Below are 21,220 nucleotides of genomic sequence, written 5' to 3'. Positions count from 1 at the left end.
TGTTCTTTGCTCGAGAGGCAAATTTCAGCGTATTGATTGTCTCCGCGGTGTGGCTGTTTGACGTTGCTGCGGTGCCTGCAGAGCAATCTGAATGGTGCAGAGAATGCTGACAAGAGAATTACCGGACAAAGCTCCTTGCAGAAGCCGGGTCAACTTGCTGTCACGATAAGGGAGATGCTTTCCGTCCTTGTCGGCGGATTTTCCCTCCTTGTCTTTGCTGTCGGAGAGCTTTGAGATGACAGTTCCAAGAGTCAGCAGACTCTTGTTGATGTGGGAGCCCTCGGTTCGTCTCTCCTTTGACTCGGCGGCCTTTTCTGAACCGGCCAAATCAATTAGGCTTAGGGTCGATACCCTCACACCGCCAGGAAGCATGCCAGAGCGTTTGCTCTCGCCCCCCGTGTTGCCCGGGATGCGCTCACGACTCTCTACCACGATCTGGACGACGGCGTGACTGCGAGAGCTTCGGGCGTTGAACTGCGTGCTCGCCGTCCTACGCGCCTGGTCTCCACGAGCGATCACCCGCAGCAGCTGAGTGGGACTTTGGACGATTTCCTCCTTCAAGGGACTGGCATAAACGCCGCGCTTGGCGTCTTCCCTGAGTTTGATCTCCTCTTGCCCAGCATTGACGCCTACTCCGGCGGTCGACATGCTCAACAAATCGTGGATCCGCTCGTTGTAAATCTCGAGGTAACTGACTCTCAGAAGAAACTCGCGCGAGGGTGTCTCCCGGATGTACGAAAAGATATCCGTAATTGCCAACGGTATAACACCAGGAGATGATGCCGTGCCTTGCATGGAGAAAGTTTTACCAGTACCAGTCATACCGTAGGCGAAGACAGTTCCGTGATAGCCCTCCATGACCCGGCGTACCAAGCGCTTGGCAATGTGGTCATATACCCGACCATTGTCGTCGTGTGTCGAGAAAACATTGTCTGATACCCAGTTAGCATCGAGCGCGCGAGAGTGAAAGCTTCGAAACCCGCTTACCGTAAAAGTGGTCTCCTCCGTCTTTGCCGCGATATGCGACAAGCGACTTGCGGCCATCGACCATCCATTCGCCTTCGGACTTGTTGTTGTCGCTTCCATTGGCGTCGGGACGCACACGGACGCTGACAAGCACATTGCCCTTGCCTTCAAGTTTGGATAATCTTTTGTCGCTTGCATCGGCACCTTTGGACGCTGCTCCGTCGACAGGATCGTCATAGGTGGTTGCTGAGGTGGAATATGAATCTTGCGCCGAGGAACTCCTACTCTGAGGTGGAGAAGAGATGCTGATGAGTCCATCCGACATGCGCACGCTGGCACTAGATATTGACTTGCCCTCGCCACTATTGTTGAGGAGGCTCGGGGTACCGTTGCTGAGATGGGAGTATGAGGGCGCGAGTGAAGCTCGCGATTTTCGGACAGAGTTTCTTGGGGAATCGGCTCCGAGAGGACTCGGTGGCAAGCTGCTCACCCGCCCTTCACTTCGTGGTGGTTGTGGGAACGAGTTGATGCTCACAGTCTTTCGAAGTGTCCGGGCTGGCGTGCCAAGAGCAGATGACGACCTTGGCTGTGGCAGTGCGGATGTCGGGGCGGGGGAGGTCGGTGGTGCGAAGCTCGTAGATGGTGCCCTGAGCCCGCTCTTGGGATTCGGAGTGTTGGGAATGGACCTGCTTGCAGGTGTTGGAATGTTGCCTGTGCTCTTGCGAGTTTTGGCGATAGGTAGGGCGGGGAGGGCCATTGTGGGCGGCCCGTTGGAAGGACGAGATGGCCTTGGTAGCGTTGTTGCCATTGTAGTGGTTGGGCCGTGCCGGGGTCGGATTGGACTTCAGGTATTCCCAGTGCTCAGACCTGACCGCAGGGTGCAATGAGGCTGTTCGTGACAATCGTTACCAGACGAGGTTCGAGTGGAGGGCCATGAAGAGTCGCAGAGGAACAGATCGAAGAGCGCCCCAGCTGCCCGCTCAAGTGGCAGAGGCGGGTGGGCGAGTCTCACGGGCGGGGGGCCTGGTGATATGATGTCTTTCAAATGTCTGATTGTGGATCAGATGGTAGGCGGGGAGGGAGGTGGTGGCAGAGATCCAGACTGCCAGGCCAGCTGCGGTGAGGTAGGACTGACTCGCCTCTTGCGATGCAAGACAGCAAGCAATCGCCTTTGGTGACGTGTTGGAGGCGCCCGAATGCTCTCGTGATTCGAGGCAACGGTCGGCAGGAGCAGTCTTGGCTATGCGTAGAGAGCAGAGGGCGGAAGAGAGAATGGGTGTGTGAGGTCCCGACAAGACGCTTTCTTCTGCTGAGCGGACGTCGGGGGTTAAAGGTGGGCGACGTTGCTGAGTGGGTTTCGGCAAAAGGAAGAGGTATGGCGAGGTGGTTGGAGCTCGGGGATGGGGCGGACGAATGAATGGCTTTGTCGAGACAGGGACTGGCTGCAGACGGGGCAAATCGAGGACGGTGGGCGGTGTCAAGGTGAGATGAGGTCGCAAATGTTCTTTCTGTCAAGAAGAACGGGAGTAGAAGCGTGCCGACGTCAATGGCGAGGCCAGAGGTACACGGGGTTGCGGCTGCTCTTGTCTTGTGCCTCCTGCTTTCGCCTGGACCGAATAGAGGAAAGCGCCAGGCGGTAGCGCAAATCGTAAGGAAGGAGATCCCGTCGTGCGTCGTGGTAACAAGAGTGGTGCCTGCCCAAAAGGCGGGAGTTCGTGCACACTAGACGTTGCGGCTTGGGTGTGCTTTCCTGTCGTTTTCGTCCGATCCTGGGGCTCTGGGCTCGAGCGGGACAGAGCTGGCTGGGCCTGATTTCCGATGTTGAGGAATCGGCAGGCGAGACGGGTCGAGTTGGCTCGATTGAGGCCGATTCGGGATTTGCGCTTTCCCCCCCCTTCACGCAAGTAGTGCACTGATCGCCTGAGAGGACAGTCGACGGACGACGGCGAGACCTTGTCGATTAATTTGCGTTCGCCTGGTTGTTTGGAATAAAGGAAATGGTTCGTTGAGGACGAAGACGATACTCGATAGTTTGTTGACTGGTTGATGGCTGGTTCGTAGGCACACAGCGAAAGGAACGGATGGTTGTGGCAAACAACGACTCGACGACAAGACGATGCGTTGACGGCAACGGCGACGATGTAGGCAAGGCGAGTGAGGAGGGAGGAGGGAGGAATCACATCTCTCGATCATACACATCTATCGATCAACCAGGTCTCGCCCTACCCTTCCCCCTTCTCTCCCCTTGACCTTGGGGCCCCTGGTGTCCTGGTGTCCTTGGAGTCCCTGGTGTCCCTGCCAACTGCTCGGCCACTCACTCGTATGCTTGTCTTGTCCCGACCCATCAACCAAAGACCCTCGACATTCGCATCCTTCCGTCCATCCAACCCCTGACGACTTCTCTGGCCCCCTAGCCTTTCCCCGGCCCAAGACGCGTCCGCTTCACGACTCACGACGAAGGACAACCCCGGCATGGCATCCTGGAAATCTCTGCCCACCCCTCGATGGCCCAAACAGTGCTTAGCTTTCACCACCCCAATTTGATGACCCAGGTAATCGCCCCTGGCTATCTTGCTACATGGACAGGGTTTGCGCGCAGGTGTGGCAGCCTAGTAGCATCTTCTTCGGGACAAGTGCCACAGCTGAGGGCACGATCCAACCCCAAAAGTACCGGCTCTTCCCCCCTTTACCGTCCTGCCGTCCAGACCATCGTCTGCGTTTAATGAGATGCACAAGTCTCTCCACGCACAAAGCGCGCTACAAACCCAAAAGGTAACAGAGAGCTCCAAACACGGTTCAAGATCGCCATGCAGGCTTGCATAACCCGGCGAGGTATTGCACCAGCGCGCGCCGCGGGAGTAAACTCCGAGGCTCTAATGCTGGCTGGCACAGAGAGAGCCCTGGCTCTCGCCCGCTGACACAAAGTCTCTTCCCCTGCTCTTCTGCTGCTTGGATCAGACACGTGTGGCACGCATTGCCTGCCCAACACCTGAGTCGAAGAAGAACATGTTTTCAAGGCTGCTACACAAGCTGTCAAATGTTGAAGAACGAGGAGCTGATCTGCCTTGGTCCCTCCTTCGCTTCAACAGAGTGGCGCCACAAGAATGGCATGCAAGACGCACACGAGATCAGTCCAATGCAGGCGCATGCAAGGTGCGATGCAACCCTGGTGTCGGCAGGTGTCATCCCAGAACTACCCGACATTGCTAGTGGGCGTTGATCACTGGAGTATGCACAGTTCCTCTTCCCTCGTCTACTGTCATCCTGTCAAGTCGGATCCTCGTCTCCTTCGGCCACACAGACAGTCGCCAGATTCACGAGTTACGGGCCTTCAAAGGATGACCAGCCGGCCCATTTAAAGCCCGCGCCCACGCCTACGCGTGCGTCCGAAACCCAAACTATTGGACAACATGGCCTCGATCATTGACGAAGTGTGTGCGATGTGCCCAGTACGCTCGCCGAATCGAAGTGGGTTCCTGGCTATCGGCATCCGGGTGCTGAGAACCGCAATCTCCCTCCGCCCATCACATCACCGCCACCTCCAGCCAACGGCGTGCCCCGTGCGCCTATCGACCAGGGCTTGATGTGATAAGTTTCTTGGCCTAGGGCGCAACTCGACTGTGACAGTTGCATGAGACGACTAACGAGGATGCCGACTGCTGTACCCATGAGCTCTCGCAAGATAATGACAAGCACATGGCCTGCAGAACTACAAACCCGAATGTGACACTGGCGCGTCTCAAGCGGCCGCGTTTCTGTATTGACAGGCCGCCGGCTTCGTCAGTCACCCTGTTCCTAAATCGCTTCCCTCACGAGAACAGTGGATCGAAAGGGGGTCGCCACGACTTCAGCTACAGACCTGGTCGCTGTTGCCTTCCGCCGCCGGATGGACCACTTCGTGGTCGGTGGCACGATCCACGGCCCTAGATCGAACGTGGACAGATCGCAAGTGCCGAGGTCGGCTCGAGGATCTGGATTGCAGTGAGGGGTCACTTCTTCTTCCAGTTGAGGGCTGTGCACTGATTGACGAGCAAGAGCAACAACATCTCCATTGATTGAATCAGATGAACAGACAAGAAGAAAAGTCCCACGGGCTTGGCTATGGACTGTTCTCAGGCCGAAAGCGGATTCACAAAAACACTGGCTTGAGATTTTTTCCTTTGTTCGCCATCTCACTACTAAATAGGCCGGCACCCAGCCCCGCCCGGCCTGGCCCCTAACCAACGATGCCGTTCGCGGATGAAGCTACCACACCACGCGTCTATTGCTCGGGGCGCGCGGCGGAAGACGGCGATGGCGAAGACACGGTTGTCCACGCCAACCTCAGTGTGGTCTCCCGAGACATTTCGAAGCTACTGACTGCGATGCTTTGCCCTTTGCCCTAACAGGGGCCCGGCAAGAGGCTATACGTGGCTCAATGTCAATTCGTTCTTCAGTTCAACAGCTCCAGCAAGCATGCGTACAGGTTGTCTTTAGCAATCCGGCGAAGAATCACCGAGGTAGATGCTTGAGATTGAGGGGTTCTTTTCTCGCAACTATTAGGGAATCGACAATAACTGCGGACTTGCACGACACAGGCCTCGCCCAGTAGCTCTGGGCTCCCATGACAGGTCAAATGCGACGTCATCTACTGTAAAAGTTAGATCAGTCAGACCTCTTGGAAATATTAAACATCTGTATATACAGATACATACCCCGGAATTTCGGCCGCACGGCTTCGGGCGTGCCAAGTCGTATGAGCTTGCGATTGTGCGGACTGGTGTCCACGCAACCTCAGAATTGTGCAGCTCCGGGCAGGTCTTGACTGCAGATGCTGTATGCCGTGTCTGAAGCCATATTATGACATTCTCCCACCCGAAAGCTACATGGCACACGCGGCTTGAAGTGATTATGTACGTCACCACGAGTGTCGTCAAAAGAGCCACCGAGTCGGGGCAACACGGCAGACAGGAGTCACGGCTTGAAGCTTTCACTTAGACTTTGGCACGACTCATCCACCCGGCAAGGTGGTATCGACTATTCAGCCCTGTCAAATCGCAGCAGACCGGATGCACGGGCAAGGGGCAAACTAGACGAAAAAAATCGGAATTTATTCAATGCAAGTCAAGCTTGCAACTCGTGGGGTATAATCTATGGACATCAGATATGTTCTTCAAAGCAGGCGTCACCTTGTCTAGTCATCACGCAATTTGCGCACTCCGCGTCCGACACTTCCGGTCTCGAAGACCTCGAGACGTCCCGTGCCCATGGCCTCGGCAAGGACCCAACCGAATTCGAGGCCGTAGAACTCGCGCCACTTCTTCGTCTGCCACGGCAGCACGCCAGTGAACTCACCACGGGCGCGCCTCATCTTGCGGGCATCGTCGCTCGCGATACCGCCGTCCCAACGCTCTCGCAACAGGTATTCTGGCATTTCGCCATACTTGGACCGACTAAGAAGTGACATGAGATGCTCTACCGCCGCGGAGACCAGCTTGAGATAGCTACCGTGACCTGGCGCGGCAATGCGATACTCGGGCTCTGGGCCGACGCCTCCCCGGCCGAGTCGCGAGGCTCCGCTGCTGCCGCCTGCATTCTGTAGCGCCCCGACGCCGCCGACTGCCTCGATGCCGCCGCTGGCAGCGCGTGACGCGGCGGCGATGCTCGCGAGAGACGTCTTATCTTCTGGTCGACCATAGAAACCTCCAAGAGAAGCGTTTTCATCTCTTGTTGTCGTGCCTCCTGTGAGGAAGCCGGCTCTGACCAACGCATCCCCTTGCTTCTCATCGCACGTGCCTACACTCATGATGCCTGCGCGAGGGTGTTCTCTGAGGAATCTGAGATACAGCCCCTTCGTGTCCTCGTCCAGCTTGGAGCAGCGGCTGACCAGCCCCTCGTACTCATCTTGCCGAATCAGAACCTCGCCCCTCCCACGAACCCTCAACCGTCTCAAGACGCCGCGGCCCTCGAGCGTAGCGACCTCACGTTCCACGGACGTCGGACTGCCACCGAGAACAGCATGAACGTGACCGGCACTGACGAAGCCAGGCAGGCCAGCGTGGAAGTTGACCGTCTTGGCCATGCGCTTGCTGCCCATGCCGGGGACAGGGCCGAACATGGTGCTTCGGGCGCGAGCCATCGCCTGCGGCACGTCTCGAAGTGTAAGGTCTGTGGCGAGGGCTAAGACGAGCCCCTGGTCATCGAGGTGGTCTTGAAAATAATCCTCTTCATAATCGGCTGGTGGAGGCTTCTTGGCCTGAGGGCTTCGGGCTGACGTTTTCTTGGAGGAAGGCAGAGAGGATGACGAGGACGATGGCGAGGGTTTGGTGATTCGCCCGCCTGCAAGGCGGGTCTGGCGGTTGGCAGTCATACAGAGATGGTGCAGATGAACTCCGTGGTGGGTACTTCAAGTTGTTGAGTGAAAGATGCCTGGCCAGCTGTCCAGTCTCACTCAGCAAGGTAGTCTGAACCTCGGGCGAAGAGGGTTTTCGCTGATAGAGCCTCTTCGGCAATGTTTGCACGGCAGCTTGATACGCGATTCAGGCAGCGAGTACAGAGGATAGGGCCAAAAGGCGACTCATGTTCTTGACGGAACCCGATATTGATCTGATGGAAACAGTGGCAAGTGCAAAATCAGTCATCCGGCGAGGCAGTCGCAGTGAGGCAAGGTACCTACAAGATGTACAAGGAGACACCTCAGAGAAAGGGCGACCAATGGGTGAAACAGTGGATCAACGGCCTGGGGTGCTACTGCCATTTCCATATCAAGGTGGTCGCCACACCCCCACCTTTCCGGTCTGGGGCCGCTTCTCCCTGGCTCCTTCCCTTTCCCGCCTACAGCTCAAGCTCACCTCGAACGAACCCCGTGTGCGTGTGCGGGCAACCTGACAACATCTGATCGCCCTCCCGCCTTACCTTACTCCATTTGAGGACACCATATCAACTGCACCTCCATCATCATCTCCCTTTTCTATCGCCTCTCATCAAAGGTTCGCTTGGCAGTCCTGCCACCCTACCCACCAAGTATCACATACTTCCGATTATGAATACCTGAAAGCACGTCGGCCTCGCTTCATTGCGATGCTGACGACCTGCTAGTACATTAGCGCTCATTGCCTTATAACTCTTTGCATACCATCAGCCGAGGCTACGCGCCATACCTTGCTGTCATCCCACCCACCTTCTTCAACATTTCATCGCCAGACTCATCGACATTTCATGATGACTTGCTCTTCCGCCCTGACGCAGGATCGGAACGGGGCCGAGAAGGTGGTCCACCCGGACCTGCTTGCCGCCATCCCTGACAGCGTTCTTCTCCGCCTCTTCGAAGCTGTCGCTCAACAGTCGAAGCGCGATCTCTGTACCGTCTCGCGACTCAACAAGCGGTATCACGCCCTCGCTGATGCTGTGCTGTACAAAACGGTTCTTTTTCTCAATCCCGAGCTGCACCTGCTCTTCAGCGAGTCCCTCAGCCGTCGCCCACGCCGTGGCTCCGCCATACAGCACGTCAAGCTAGCCTACCCCTCACACGAGCTCACAGCCCTGACGATCGACGCTCATGCCCCTGTTCACGGTTACCGTCCCCAAGATGCTGCTCTTCGCTTCGACAGCCTGCCTCGCGCCATTGCCGCCATGTCCAATCTCGAGACGCTCGACATCTCCGTTCCCGTGACCCTCCTCCACGGCATCGGCCAGCTGTTCAATGGCCCCTTTGACCTGGCTTGCCTCAAGTCTGCCTCTCTCTTCTATCAGTGCCCCGAGGATGGCTACTGGGACCTCCGCGAGAACATCCACATCTTCGCCCACCCTACGCTCGAGTCACTGACCCTCCGTCGCGCGCGTCTCGATTACCGCGGCTTCGACCTCATGGAACAGCCCCACGCCACGGCCCTCAAGAAGCTGCACCTTGTCGAGTGTGACATTAACGATGACGCCCTGTCTGACCTTCTTGTCTTTCCCGAGGCCCTACAAGAGTTTGTCATGACGCAGCTCGAGGACCCTCAGCCCGAACTTGAGGAGAGCTCCGACATGTTTCGTGACTACATGGTCGCCATTGATTCAGCCGCCGCCTCTCTGGAGACCGTCACCATCGATTTTCCCTCCCTGGCCGGCCACAAGCCGCTCGCCTTGCGCGAATTTGAGAAGCTGACCACGCTGCGTATGAATTGGGACTACCAGCTCTTCGGCAAGACCTCTAGGAAGCCTAGGCTGCAGTCTGTCGGCCTGCCACCCTCGCTCGAGACGCTCGAATTCTTTGGCGAGCTGGGCCGCGACGAGGAAGTCACCGAGCTGCTTGCGCACATGATTGAGCATCTTGACCTCCACGCCGCCAAGCTCAAGAGGATCGTCGTTGGGGAGGGTTCAGTGCCTCCCGAGGTGAAGGCGGCCTGTCTCAAGCACCCGCGGCTGAGGCTGGACGTGATTGGAGAGTTTGACGTGAGCGATGACGAGGGCGAGGAGCAGTCCGAGAAGGAGGAGCAGGGGCCTGAGAAGAGCCGGGAAAGCTTCGACGATGACGAAAAGCCGGACGGGAAGCCAGAGGCGTCACATGAAGAGTGGCCAAAGCTGGAGCACGACGGGATATTCAAGGACAATTTGCACAGCGCGACCCATCAGGTGGTAGACATGGAGGTAGACAACAGGACGGACACTAGAGTCTAGATTCAAGAGCCAAGAGTCAAGAGTCATAGAGGAGTTAGACTGGTGGCATGTTGGAAACGCATGGTAGAGCTGCGATGGTGGCTACGCTCGAAGATTGCTCGGCAGTTGGACAAACAAGGATAAGAAAGAGAGAGCGATAGGATGGGCCACTTGTGTGAATGAATGGTCAGCGATGGGATCACTGGACGGATATGAATGAGGAGGTCGGGATATGAGCTTGGGGGCAGCGACGGCGTTAGAAGACCTTTTTTTCTTTTTTTGTTTTCACAACTTGTTATGACACGTAGTACAGACAAATCGAAACGCACGACCGTGAGTTGTCACACAAACGACTCGAGTTGTTCAAACGTGAACCAATTCTAATCTTTGTCAAACTGGGTATAAAGCCCTCTCTCTGCTCTCTGAACTATCTCAACAAGAACGCTGATGATGGCAAATGACCTCCAAGTACATCGGTGTCCCGCTCCATCCAATACAACACCATACAAACATGGTTTCTGGGATCTCTCCCCCCCGATCCATTTCACCAAGGCGGCACGCCTCAGCCCGCCATGGTCAGTATATACGACGTAATAGAGCTCAGCCGCTCGCTCGTCAGCTTCAGCGAGATGCGCAACAGCTCTCTCGCGACGTCCGGCTCCTCCTTCTGCAGCCTCTCCCAGCCCTCGGTGTCCATCAGCCAGGCGACGCAGTCCCGCTCCACGAGAACGTTCGCCGTGCGCTCCGTCTCGGAGAAAAACGGCAGCTCGCCGCACGTCGTGCCCGCCACGATGCTCTCCGTCAGCCAGCCCTGGGCAGTCGTACTCGGCGCGCAGGATGCCCTGTTCGACGAGATAGAAGCCGCTCGCCGTCTCGCCGCGCCGGTAGAGGGTCGAGCCGGCGACGAACTCGCGTCGACAAAGTAGGGGACGGTGCGGAACCAAAAGTCCTCGTTCTTCTCGGTCAAGCCCTGGAATATCTGGAGCATGAGACGCAGCGGCTCCTTAAAGCTCTGCCATCGCGTCGTTTGCTGCGATTCCGTGTTGGTGAGGGCATTCTTGGCGGCGGTACGTAGGTGGTTCCGCCGAGGCGAGTTGAAGACGCCATCCAGCGCAGAACCCACGTCTGCCTTGACCGGGACGTCGAGGCTGGCCGTCGGGGCATTTCGCGTGGCGGCATGCAGCTCTTCTTGGTTTGCGTAGAGGGTCTTCAAGAGCTCGTTCTCGCAGCTCTCGAGCGCAGAGTTGAGGTCCGGGAGCATGGTTACTTCCACCGACTCCGAGCCGAGACCAACGGCTCGTAGGTTGCGTCCCAACTCGGTTTCTGCGTCGACACCACTGATCACCAGCACAACACCCTTGTTATCGAGCAAACGGCTGATCGTGTTGAACGCCTCTCCAGCCGAGTAATCCAGCCCGCTGACGTGGTACAAGTCCAAAATGAGGAACTTGATAGGAGACTCTGAAAAAGCATCGTCCTCAATCAGAGCCCGGATCTTCTCCTCGACGCTTACAATGGTGCCGAAGAAGAGGAAACCGGTCAACTTGACAATGTAAATTTGACGGCGCACCTGCTGTAGGTATCGATGCTGACCGGGGTTGCGGCGCACCGTAGACCCTACGATGTCGCCGTTGTAGCTGGCACGAACTGCCGGCACGCGCGATGTCTGGAAGATCAGCGAGATGAAGGCCAGGAGGATACCAACACCAATTCCAATAACAAAGTCGTAAATGCCCATGATGAGCACGATTACGATCACCTGGAACTGTTAGCCTGCGATCAGTCTACGTACGCTGGACGCACTTACGGTCAGGTATTCTGCCAGCTTCAATTTCTTCCTTGGTAGCCACACGGCCTCCAGAAGCAGCTCGAATCCGAGATCAAAGATAAGGGTGCCGACCATCATGACCGGGATAAAGCCAATGATCATTGGCCCGACCATCAGCACGCAAAACGTCAATGCCGCCAGCATAACGCCAGCAAGTCGGCTATCGCCTCCAGACCGCATGAAGAAGACAGTGTTCGCGTAGACCAGATAGTTCTGGATGCTACCGAAACAGCCGGACAGAAAGTTGGAGTATCCATGCAGTTTGAGCTCCCGGTCGAGGTCAGCATGGTCCTCGCCCGTCTGCAAAGCAAGAGCAGGGACGTTGATGGGAACGTGAAGGATGCCGAAGAAAGTCAGCGCCAACATGGCTGGAATTGTGTCCAGGATGGCTTCCCACTGGACGAGGTGGAACTCTGTAAATCGTGTTAGCCAAGTCGTCGACGGCGTCTTTTTGGGAACGTACTGTAGAGTGTCCAGAAATACCACCATGGTTCGTCGGCTGGCGGCCCTTCGAATATCCAGCCGTTGTCGCGAAGAGGGTCAACGTCGAGAGTGTCAATGACTGTGACGAAGAAGTAGAAGACGATGGGAATCGCCGTGATGTACAAGGGCAGAAAGTACTTGGACGCAACTTTTGCCTGGCCGTAGAACAGCACAATGGCCAGTATGAGAGGAATAACCCAAAGCAGTACTGTGTCGTGCTGGAAGAGCTTTCGCAGTGTTTCCAAGTTGTATTCGAGGCTGCCACTCATGCGGGCAGAGACCTCGAAGCCAGTAGCAACGAGAAACCATCCGACACCGCCAATGCAGCCGATCAAGATGTGTCGAGGGATGAAGCCGACCATGTAGCCGAAGTTGAACTTGCCCATGAGGTAAAAGACAAGTCCAGTGACCATGGAACTTATAGCGTATGCGGTAATTGTTGTGGCGATGACAGCGTCGGGGTTTTCCTCACCAACGATGTCGGTGATAGTTTGAGCCATGTTATGGAAAAATGGAACGACTTCGATCTGAGGTGTGTCAGAGCGTGCGTGCTGGGGAGGAAAAGGACATACTCACGAGTTCAGAGCCAACAGCACCCCTGAATCCACTGCCGGCCGAGAAGGTGAGCTGTGAGACGATGGTGCTCACGTAGAAGATAGAAATGCCAGCCGAGCCAAGACCGGCAAAAATGGGTTTACCGAGGGGGAAGAGAATCATGCCTAGTAGAGTGGTTAGCCTGCTGCTTGCTGCAGATTATGGTTGAACAGTCTTACCATAGGACAGAGCATCGAGGACGTTGAGCAGCAGCCCCACGATGACGGCAGGCAGGCAGGAGGCGGGCGCAACCACCACGTTCGCCCACAGCGACTTGCGGTTCCAGATTTGCGGACTCGTCGCCGCCTTGGCAGTCCGCGCCAGGCTGGCTTCGACATTGTGGCCGGCGGTCTTCAGTCCATTGAGCCACTGTCTTCGCGGCCGTGGCTTCTGCCCCTCGACGTCGTCCGTGGCGCGGCCATTGGTGCCGTGCCCGTCAGAGGATACCCTTCCCAGCAAGGGCGTCCGCTCCGTAGACTCTGCCTCTTCTCCTCCCATGCTGCTTCTCTGCCGTCGTTGACGCTCTGACGACCTCGACCTCTTCTGCTCGAGCGCCGGGGTCTCGATCTCGGGGACACGCGGCTCAGGCGACGGAGAAGACGCCCCTCTGGACTGTGGTGGAGATTTGCGCAGCAAGCTCGTTAGGATGGAGGGCCCCTCGTCGGGCAGCTCGTCGTCGGGCTGTATCTCGTTGTGAGGCGAAGGAGGCTCCGAGACTTCGTGTATCGTTTCGGAGCCGTAGTCGGCATCGTCGTCCTCGCTCGGCAGGAGGGACTGCGCCTGGGACTGCTGGGAGCGTCGTCTCGAGAGGAAGGCGGGGCTCTGGTTGCTTTTCTTGTCAGAGAGCAGGTAGGAGGCTAGCTCTGCCGTGTCCTCGCGGACGTGACGGAGGTATTCAGCGCTGTCGACAGGTGCTGGAGGGAGGTGGGCGTGCGTCTTAGTATATACGTCTCCTGCGACGGTGGGGGAGAGCGACTGGCGGCAGCGACTTACCAAGGTCGTCTCGAACTGAGCCGTGTATGAAGGACCGTATGGGCTCTCTCTGGCCCGTGGACGAGGACAGCTGCCGCAGAGAGTCCGAGTGAGGGGGAAGGGAGTTGCGGTTCGGGCGGTTGATGGGCGTGGGCTGCGCGTCGTCGGTAGGTTGGGTCTGGGTGCTCAGTGACGAAGCTCTCCTCCGCCATGGCGAGAAGCCATAATTGGGTGACGACATGGCGACATCCACGGGACGATGGGCTCACTGGAAACTGCAGCAGCGATGGAGGGTTTGCGGCGAGGGGCAGAGCATTAGGTCCGAATCGGAGCAGCAGGAGGAGGAGGACGAAGGTTTGCTGCAGGGCCAGGCAAAGCCAGTCAAAGCCAGTCAAAACCAAGGTCGCTCGGGTCCCAGTTGGCTGAAGAAGAAGCAGGCAAAAGTATTTACAGAAAGGGATTAGTTCTGGACCATCCTAGCGCCCGCACGCGATGGGGGTGGGAACTGGTATGCACTGGAGAGCTGAAGGTGTGACGAGGATGGGGGAGACGACGTAGGAACGCTAGGGAAGGATATGGGGCAGATAAGCCATGGGGCCGGCTGGGCGATGCTGATGTCTTTCTTGGTGGTCCCTGAACCTGAATTGGATACCTGCGTACCTACCTACGTACCTTGAGGGAAGTCGAACATGCCAATGCCATATGAATGCTCCATCGAGTCAACGTGTCTTGACGGGACATCGACCTCTCCTGACAGGACACAGATTGTGTGCGTTTCGAAGGGGATCCGGCTGGGGTCTTCCGTCTGCCGGTATCGTGGAACTCGGTCCTGTCTGGGTTGGGTTGAGTTCTTCCGGCAAATTTGCATGAGGCGCCAGCGCGCGTTCCGTTTCAATTGAGCCCCGCACCTGAAGATTGAGGTCGGTCCAGGTCCCGGTCGCGGTCCAGGGCCAGATTCAGGTTGGTCCTGGCAGCCAGCAGCAGCATGAGGGCAGCGTGGGCAGCAGTAGCTTGCAGCAGGGTGCAGCAGACGAGGCAGCCTCAGTGACGCCATTCAGCCGCCACCCTGCCACCCAGGCCAATCGCTTGCCCCAGAGACTCCCCATGGCCCCCCCCCCCTTGAAGGCCAACTGCCAGCCAGAGGCTTCGGTGATGAATTCTCTGCACCTCCGTGACGAGGCCGCCGTCAGCAACTCATAACAACAACGCCGTCCCTATCTATGTCGCCATTGACCGCTACAATGGCAATCCAAGCACGACACTCTCTCTAGGGAGCTCCCGACCCATTCGTGATCGCGCTACCTGATGCAAAGGGCTGAACACAGCAGCAGCGCGTTTGGCCCGTGAGCCCACATGGCCAGTGGCCAGGATCGTCGCTGCAGCCCACGAGCGGCGGGGCTCGTCCGGCAGCGCCGGTCTTAGTGATCGCCAAGGTACCTAGGGTTGCCCGTGATTCCATAACTGGTCCGTATCGTCAGGTGCAGTTAGGTAGGCGGTCGACGAACCACATGTGGTCCTCTCCATACATGTCATTTTCTTCTGTCAACGCAATCCCGTGTGAAAAACAATAGGAAGCCCAACATGCAACACTTCAGAGATGTGATCTTTAGTCATTTGATGTCATCCAATTGACTTGACATATCGTGCCGTAGAAGATAGGTAGCCCTGATGCCCTCGCTTGCCTTGGTATCCGACTCTTCTTCCACCAGTCGCCGACGTGCCCGCTGCTGGCAGTGTCCACCGTCCACTGTCCAGCGCCCAGCGCCCAGCGCCCAGCCCGCCCGGCCGCCCCGGCTCCAGCTTCCGGTGCCATCTCGACGTCTCGTTTCGTCTCCTCTGCCGGACGTTCTGTGCCGCGTACAACGTCCGAGACCGGCATTTGGGCAACAACCCAACTTCAGCGTTGCACTCGTAGCACCCTGTCGAGCCCGCCGAGTGGCCACGCACGAAAGTTCAAGGGTCTATCACGCCTCGTCTCGGCATGCGTCTGGAGCGTCGAGTCGTTTTCTTTCTGGTGAACCAGATGACACCTGAGCCCCTCAACGAGAGAGCAATGCGCACACCCTCGCTTTGTGATGGTCTGGTTCGCCGCGTCATTGGGCCATCACTGGCGACGCGTCCTGCACCAACGAATTCCATTTCTCATGCATCAGGTGACAGCTGTCAAAAAAGCATGCCTTCAATCCAGCTTTTGCAGGTATCCTTGCGTGATGAGTCGCTCCACGTCGCCCTGTCGTACATAGAATTGACTGTTCTTCGTCAACGTGATCGATCTGCAGACCAAGGGGAGTCAGCCGATCATTGCAATAACGTCAAGATAGAAAAGAAGGAAAAAAAAAAAAAGGCCTCGGCAGGCGGTGCGAGGCAAGGACCTCCAATCCCCTTACCCATATTCCGTCTGAATCTCCCCGGCGTCCTTGAGCACCCGCACATCGATGAACAGATCCCGCGGCGGCTCAAGGCTCCCCGTCAGATCGATATCCGTCCACTGTCCCTTGTACGCCGCCAGCAGGTCGCCGTAGCTCCGCACGTACTCCTCCTCCTGCGGGCTCAGGCTGCTCGTCGACCCGTCGCCGCTGCTGACCTTGGCACCGGGACCGCCACCGCCGCCGCCGCCGCCCGCGGGCCCCTCGCGCACCTGCTGCCCCGACAGGTCGAGCACGTCGGCGTCTTTCCAGACGAGCTCCTCGAGCTTGTCGGAGCGTGTGCGGTGGTAGGCGAGCAGGCAGCGCTTGTTGCGGCGCATGGAGAGGTGGTTGACGAGGAGCGTGCAGGCCGTCGACTGGTGCTCGGCCGGGTCGAACGTGCCCTGGTAAGGCGCGAGGAGCTCGGCTACATCCTTGTCGAGGTCGCGGACCTCGCGCGTCACGGCGCGGACAATCTCGGCCTGGTAGGGGGGCAGATGGGCGAGGTTCTGGGTGCGCTTGGCCTGGAGCACCTGGTGGTGGTGAAGCGTGTGTCAGGTTGCGGTGTGCTGGACGTGGAGGCGGAGGAAGAATCTTACCAGCTTGTTTCCGAGGTCACCGTACATCTGAGCTAGGACGGGTGAGAAGACGAGTGATGCCGCGGGGAAGGAAGGAGGATACAGAAGAACAGAGCAGTGGCGCGAGGGCGGGTTTCACGGAGGAAGTCTTCGAGACCGCGACTCGGCTTGAGGGCGCGTCAACTGTGCTGCACCACAAGGACGACCCACTGACCCCTCCATTGTAATGCTTAGCGCACTACATCTTATAGATGCATGCGGCCCAATGAGGTACAAGACTCCTTCACTGGATGAGACAGAATTCACTTGGCACGGTGACATGGTTATTGATTTTTTTTTTGCCTCTCAATTGCTTTTTGCATTCATGATTCCAAACATGGAATGTCTATGTAGGCAAATTCATTCAATGCCCCTCTGGGTATTGCGTGAACCATCGTGTCTCCCAATCCCACCCCGATCATGCCTCATAAAATTCATCCCTCCACATCATTCATTCAAGCTTCTTACAGCTTCTGCATGGCAGCAATATCGGTGGACTGGACGTGGTCCTCGAAACCCTGGATCTCCTCCTCGAGGTCGGACAGCGAGATCTTCTCGTCCTCGATGACGAGGTTGATCTGGAGCTTCTTGATGCCGAAGCCGACGGGCACAAGCTTGGAGGCACCCCACACCAGACCGTCCTTCTCGATACCACGGACAGCAGCCTCGAGGGCGGCCATGTCGGTCTCGTCGTCTGTATTTAGTTGTCAGTCATGGCTCTCATTCCGGTGGCGATGGTGAAAACATACCCCAAGGCTTAACGTCAAGGGTGACGACCGACTTGGCGGTGGTCTTGGGCTTGGCCTCCTTCTTCTTCTTGTACTCGGCGAGACGCTCCTCGCGGATGCGCGCGGCCTCGGCGTCCTCCTCCTCGTCGTCGGAGCCGAACAGGTCAACGTCGTCCTCGTCCTCCTCAGCGGCGGGGGCCTTGGCGGGGTTCAGGGTGAGCTCGCCAGACTCGGGGCCGTAGACGGAGTAGGGCTTGGACGCATCGCCGGCGAGAGAGGCAAACTCGGACTCGTAGGTGGCGATGTGCTTGTACCACCTAGCGGCGTAGGGGTACTTGGCGGCGTCAGGGCCGGAGGAGAGGGCCTTGAAGACGGCAACGTCGGCCTGCGAGGGAGTGTGGCTGAGACATTGTCAGTCTCAAAGTTTCGGTGTTTGCTGTGCCGAGAAGATAGAGAGAAAAAACAAGGAAAATTGGCAAAAGATCAGAAGTGCTAAAAGCGTGGTTGTTTCTACATGGAGCGGGTCTTGAGGCCGCTTCGGAAACACGGACCATGTATATTCATCATGGAAGCCAAGGGGAGAGAGAAAACGCTGCTGTCGCTCTCCTCGCGAAGAGAGCTTGACAGGCGCCGGAAGAAATGGCAAGACTGCGACTTACCCAACAATGTAGGAGCGGGTGGCGAGCCATCCGTTGAGGGCTACGGTGTCGCGCTCATTAGCTGACTGAACAAAACACCTCAAAGGGGCTGGCGACTGGACTGACTGGCAGCTCCGGCGTCAGAGACAAGATCGGCGAAACCCATTTTGAAAGAATAGAGGTCGAGTCGTGGAGAGAAAAGACGAGAGAAAGAGTAGAGAGAATTGGAAGGGCGAAGGGAGGTGTTGATAAAGGAAAGGTGGTAGATTTGACGTGGGGTTCAGATGAGGGAACCGAAATTTTTCAGCACAGTCACAATCTCGTTGCTGAGCACCTGGACCCCGCTCCTGCCCCCCCTCCTTGTCGCCTCATCCACGGAATAGACTCGGGCCGCCCTGTGGTTGCGCCAGGGAGGCTCTTCCAGGCTCCACCGCCACTAGCAGGGGAGACGGGATGACATAAGCTGAGAGGAGCTCGCTTGATTGCTGTCGCCGACCGCCAACAGCCGGCGGTCGTTGGGCGCTGGCTGGCCGGCAGGCCAGTAGGTAGGTAGTAGGTAGTCGCTGTGGCAGTGGCAGGCACGAAGCTCTACGTAACTCCATCGCAAGCTCCATCCACCCAACGACTGATTGCAAGTGCTCGACGCCGTAACCTGCAGGCGACATCATCCACCTCTCCCGCCACTTTTCGACCTCCTGCGACCCTCGACTTTGTTTTCTCAATTTCATCGAATCCGCACAGCAGACATATAACCATGTCGATCCTACCACTCATCACCTTCAAGGCCGGCATGTGCGATGTCGAGGTGAGCCGCCAGACACCCATCGATCGACCCGCTTCGTCGACCGCCACGTACTGACCTCCTCTTGCCTTGCAGTCCGAAGGAAACCCCAGAAAGGTGAAGCCGCAGCCCAGGCCAGGCTACATCTACCTCTACTCCGACGATGGTTTGTCTCATCCACAGCCTGCTTTTGCTTGTTTGCTGGCGTTGCTGGTGCTAAGACAATCTTGCAGACCTCATCCACTTCTGCTGGCGCGAACGCGATCAACCCATGGACGACCCCGAGCTCGACCTCGTCATGGTGCCCACGGACGGCCAGTTTATTCCACACCACAGCGGCGACAAGGCATCCTCCAAGACGAACGGCCGTATCTTTTGTCCTCAAGTTTGCTTCCTCGTCCGCCCGACACTTCTTCTGGCTGCAGTCGAAGCCCCAGTCCCCCAGCGGCGATCCCAGCTGGTTCAGCCCCCGGGATCGCAAGATTGGAGACATAGTCCACGAGCTGCTGCAGGGTGAGGACGTTGACGTGCAGCGCGAGCTCGCACCAGTGTCGGGCGGAAACCAGGGCGATGACGATGATGACGACGATGACGAGATGGAGGATGCCGACAACGACAGGTCCGGCCGCGCCGCCTACAGGGGCGCCGGCGGTGGCGCCGGCGCCGACGCCACGGGAGGAGACGTCCGAGAAGAGGGCGAAGATGCCCGAGAGGGCGGCAGCGACGGAGCACGAGCGTAGGTCATATCCATGGTCGTGTTGGCAGTGATGCCGTGCGGGCGATTCGGTGTCCATGGTCTCGTTCAGATTGGGGCCTCGAGGCAGGGCGGTGGCGAATTCAAAGACGAATGCCGGAGACAGGGGCATGCTGTACTTTATTAGACAACCCAAAAGACTCATGGTTCGGGGCTCTACTCTTGCTTGGCACATGGACATCACGGCGCGCTAGCTTGTCGAGGAGGGAGCGAGGCTGACACTGTTGCAGAGCTGGTTCGGGTGCGAGCGGGGCGCCGACGGATGCCGATGCTGCCGTCAGGAACTTCCTGCAGTCATTGCAAGGGAACGCCGGACTCGGCGGTGCGCAGGGTGGCCAGCAGCAGCAGCAGGGGGCAGGCGGCGCCGACAAGGCTTTCCCGTATCTCAACCACCTTCTGCCCAACGAGATCACGATTCCCATGCTGCGCACCGCGTCGGAAGAGTACATCGACAGCCTGCTGAGCTTCCTGCCGCCGGCCATCCTGGTGCTCGCCACTGGTTCTGGCGACCTGGGGGACTCGGAGCCGACGGCAGACGCTGCGGCCGCGGCCATGGCGTCTCTCAGCGTCGCGGAGAAGAAGACTGTGCTGGAGAGGGTGTTCAGGAGTCCTCAGTTCCACCAGGGGCTGGGCAGCCTGACGATGGCCATCCGCGACGGTGGCCTGCCCACGATCGCCGAGGCTCTCACGATCAAGGTCGCCAATGGGGGGTACCTGCAGGGCGGCGGGATGCCCCTCGGTGGTGGCGAGGCTGTTGAGGCTTTTGTCGAAGGCGTCAAGAAGACTGTGCAGGAAAAGAAGGAGTAGGCGGATGGGCCGGTGGCTGCAGCCATTCAAACGTGGCCAGGTGTTCGACGAGGCTGGTGTTAGCTGAAGCTCGTGGTGTTAGATGAGGCCTCGTGGTGTTAGATGAAGCTTCATAGTGTTAGAGGTGTAGGCTGCATGAACTTTGTGACCTAGATGGTTAGGCAGCCTCACTGTCAGATTGAAAACATATGGCAATGTGTCCAACTCTGTTCTTTCTCTTCTCTTTTTATGTATTCACGAGTCTGCCAATTCGACCCCGTCAAGAACATCCTGAAGCTAGCTTGCTCTACCTGGTACATACCTAGGTAAGGTAGGTAAGGTAAGGTAAAGGAGACACGGATGTGACCCCCACTTTCGCGTAGACAGCGGCCCCCACTCTTCAACGTCACTCTGGTCCCTGAGCTCCTGCAGCTTCAGGCATCTCAATCCCAGGCTTCTGAACTTTCCCATCTTCCAGCTTCCATCTTCCATCTTTCACCCCTCAGCCTAGCCACAGCCGCGATCATGGCCGACGCAACAATGCATCCGCCGTTGCCCACGTCGGAGGACGCATTCGCCCAGGACGATCGCATCTCCTTCTCTCGTCTCGACAACAAGTACATCGCCGTCAACGACGAAGACGGCACCGAGCTCGAATTCGACCAGGCCACCCGAAAATGGGTCCTTCCCCCAGACCACGACGACGACAACCAGCGAGAGCTGCAACAACAGGACGCGCATCTAGCCGACCTCGCCCAGAGCGGGAGCACCACCACGGCCCAGGACGTCAGCGCGTCACGGAAACGCAAAGATGCGCCGCTGAACGGCAACGAGGTATGCGCCGTCGTGCACGAATCCGGACCGCGAGGCCAGCCCTTCGCCCAGGCCGGACCCTCTTTCTCCTTTGTCTCCTCCTCCTCCTCCTCTTCTTCTTCTCATGCCTACGAAAGCAGCGCGCAGCCACCGTGACCCCTTCGGACAGACGCACTAACCAGGACCCGTTCCTCCGCCAGGACCCCGACGAGAGCGCCCACACAGCGGCAGCAAGA

General features: G+C 57.8%; 7 protein-coding genes across 7 annotated transcripts in view; 2 read left to right on the top strand and 5 right to left on the bottom strand.

The window, feature by feature from the left end:
* Positions 1 to 1,774, bottom strand: part of VDBG_04836 (kinesin-II 95 kDa subunit) — a gene marked incomplete at both ends in the record, with an annotated part of 3,562 nt that extends 1,788 nt beyond the window's left edge. The window contains 2 exons of the mRNA XM_003005184.1: positions 63 to 932; positions 988 to 1,774. Of these exons, the coding sequence (XP_003005230.1) occupies positions 63 to 932; positions 988 to 1,774 (1,657 nt within the window). The remainder of the gene's footprint in view (positions 1 to 62; positions 933 to 987) is intronic.
* Positions 1,775 to 6,139: 4,365 nt separating this feature from the next.
* Positions 6,140 to 7,315, bottom strand: VDBG_04835 (conserved hypothetical protein; the record flags this gene model as incomplete). Its single annotated transcript, XM_003005183.1, has 1 exon — positions 6,140 to 7,315. One exon carries the CDS (start codon positions 7,313 to 7,315, stop codon positions 6,140 to 6,142), a length of 1,176 nt encoding a protein of 391 aa, XP_003005229.1.
* An 851-nt stretch (positions 7,316 to 8,166) lies between these two features.
* Positions 8,167 to 9,606, top strand: VDBG_04834 (conserved hypothetical protein; the record flags this gene model as incomplete). The annotated part of the gene is made up of 1 exon (XM_003005182.1): positions 8,167 to 9,606. One exon carries the CDS (start codon positions 8,167 to 8,169, stop codon positions 9,604 to 9,606), a length of 1,440 nt encoding a protein of 479 aa, XP_003005228.1.
* A 541-nt stretch (positions 9,607 to 10,147) lies between these two features.
* Positions 10,148 to 13,703, bottom strand: VDBG_04833 (sulfate transporter family protein; the record flags this gene model as incomplete). The annotated part of the gene is made up of 6 exons (XM_003005181.1): positions 10,148 to 11,344; positions 11,393 to 11,826; positions 11,877 to 12,423; positions 12,473 to 12,615; positions 12,670 to 13,404; positions 13,484 to 13,703. The coding sequence occupies 6 exons, from the start codon at positions 13,701 to 13,703 to the stop codon at positions 10,148 to 10,150; spliced, it is 3,276 nt and encodes a 1,091-aa protein (XP_003005227.1).
* Positions 13,704 to 15,641: 1,938 nt separating this feature from the next.
* Positions 15,642 to 16,493, bottom strand: VDBG_04832 (DNA replication complex GINS protein PSF1; the record flags this gene model as incomplete). Its single annotated transcript, XM_003005180.1, has 3 exons — positions 15,642 to 15,711; positions 15,850 to 16,400; positions 16,467 to 16,493. 3 exons carry the CDS (start codon positions 16,491 to 16,493, stop codon positions 15,642 to 15,644), a joined length of 648 nt encoding a protein of 215 aa, XP_003005226.1.
* A 455-nt stretch (positions 16,494 to 16,948) lies between these two features.
* VDBG_04831 (elongation factor 1-beta) lies at positions 16,949 to 18,016 on the bottom strand (the record flags this gene model as incomplete). Its single annotated transcript, XM_003005179.1, has 4 exons — positions 16,949 to 17,178; positions 17,234 to 17,613; positions 17,872 to 17,911; positions 17,977 to 18,016. The coding sequence occupies 4 exons, from the start codon at positions 18,014 to 18,016 to the stop codon at positions 16,949 to 16,951; spliced, it is 690 nt and encodes a 229-aa protein (XP_003005225.1).
* Positions 18,017 to 18,604: 588 nt separating this feature from the next.
* On the top strand, positions 18,605 to 21,140 carry VDBG_04830 (conserved hypothetical protein; the record flags this gene model as incomplete). The annotated part of the gene is made up of 4 exons (XM_003005178.1): positions 18,605 to 18,655; positions 18,865 to 19,367; positions 19,616 to 20,188; positions 20,555 to 21,140. The coding sequence occupies 4 exons, from the start codon at positions 18,605 to 18,607 to the stop codon at positions 21,138 to 21,140; spliced, it is 1,713 nt and encodes a 570-aa protein (XP_003005224.1).
* Between the last annotated feature and the right edge of the window lie 80 nt (positions 21,141 to 21,220).

Source organism: Verticillium alfalfae, genomic scaffold (assembly GCF_000150825.1).
Source record: "Verticillium alfalfae VaMs.102 supercont1.5 genomic scaffold, whole genome shotgun sequence".
NCBI classification, from domain to species: domain Eukaryota; kingdom Fungi; phylum Ascomycota; class Sordariomycetes; order Glomerellales; family Plectosphaerellaceae; genus Verticillium; species Verticillium alfalfae.
Note: the sequence above shows the minus strand (reverse complement) of the source record. Positions and strands in the feature narration are given on the sequence as shown.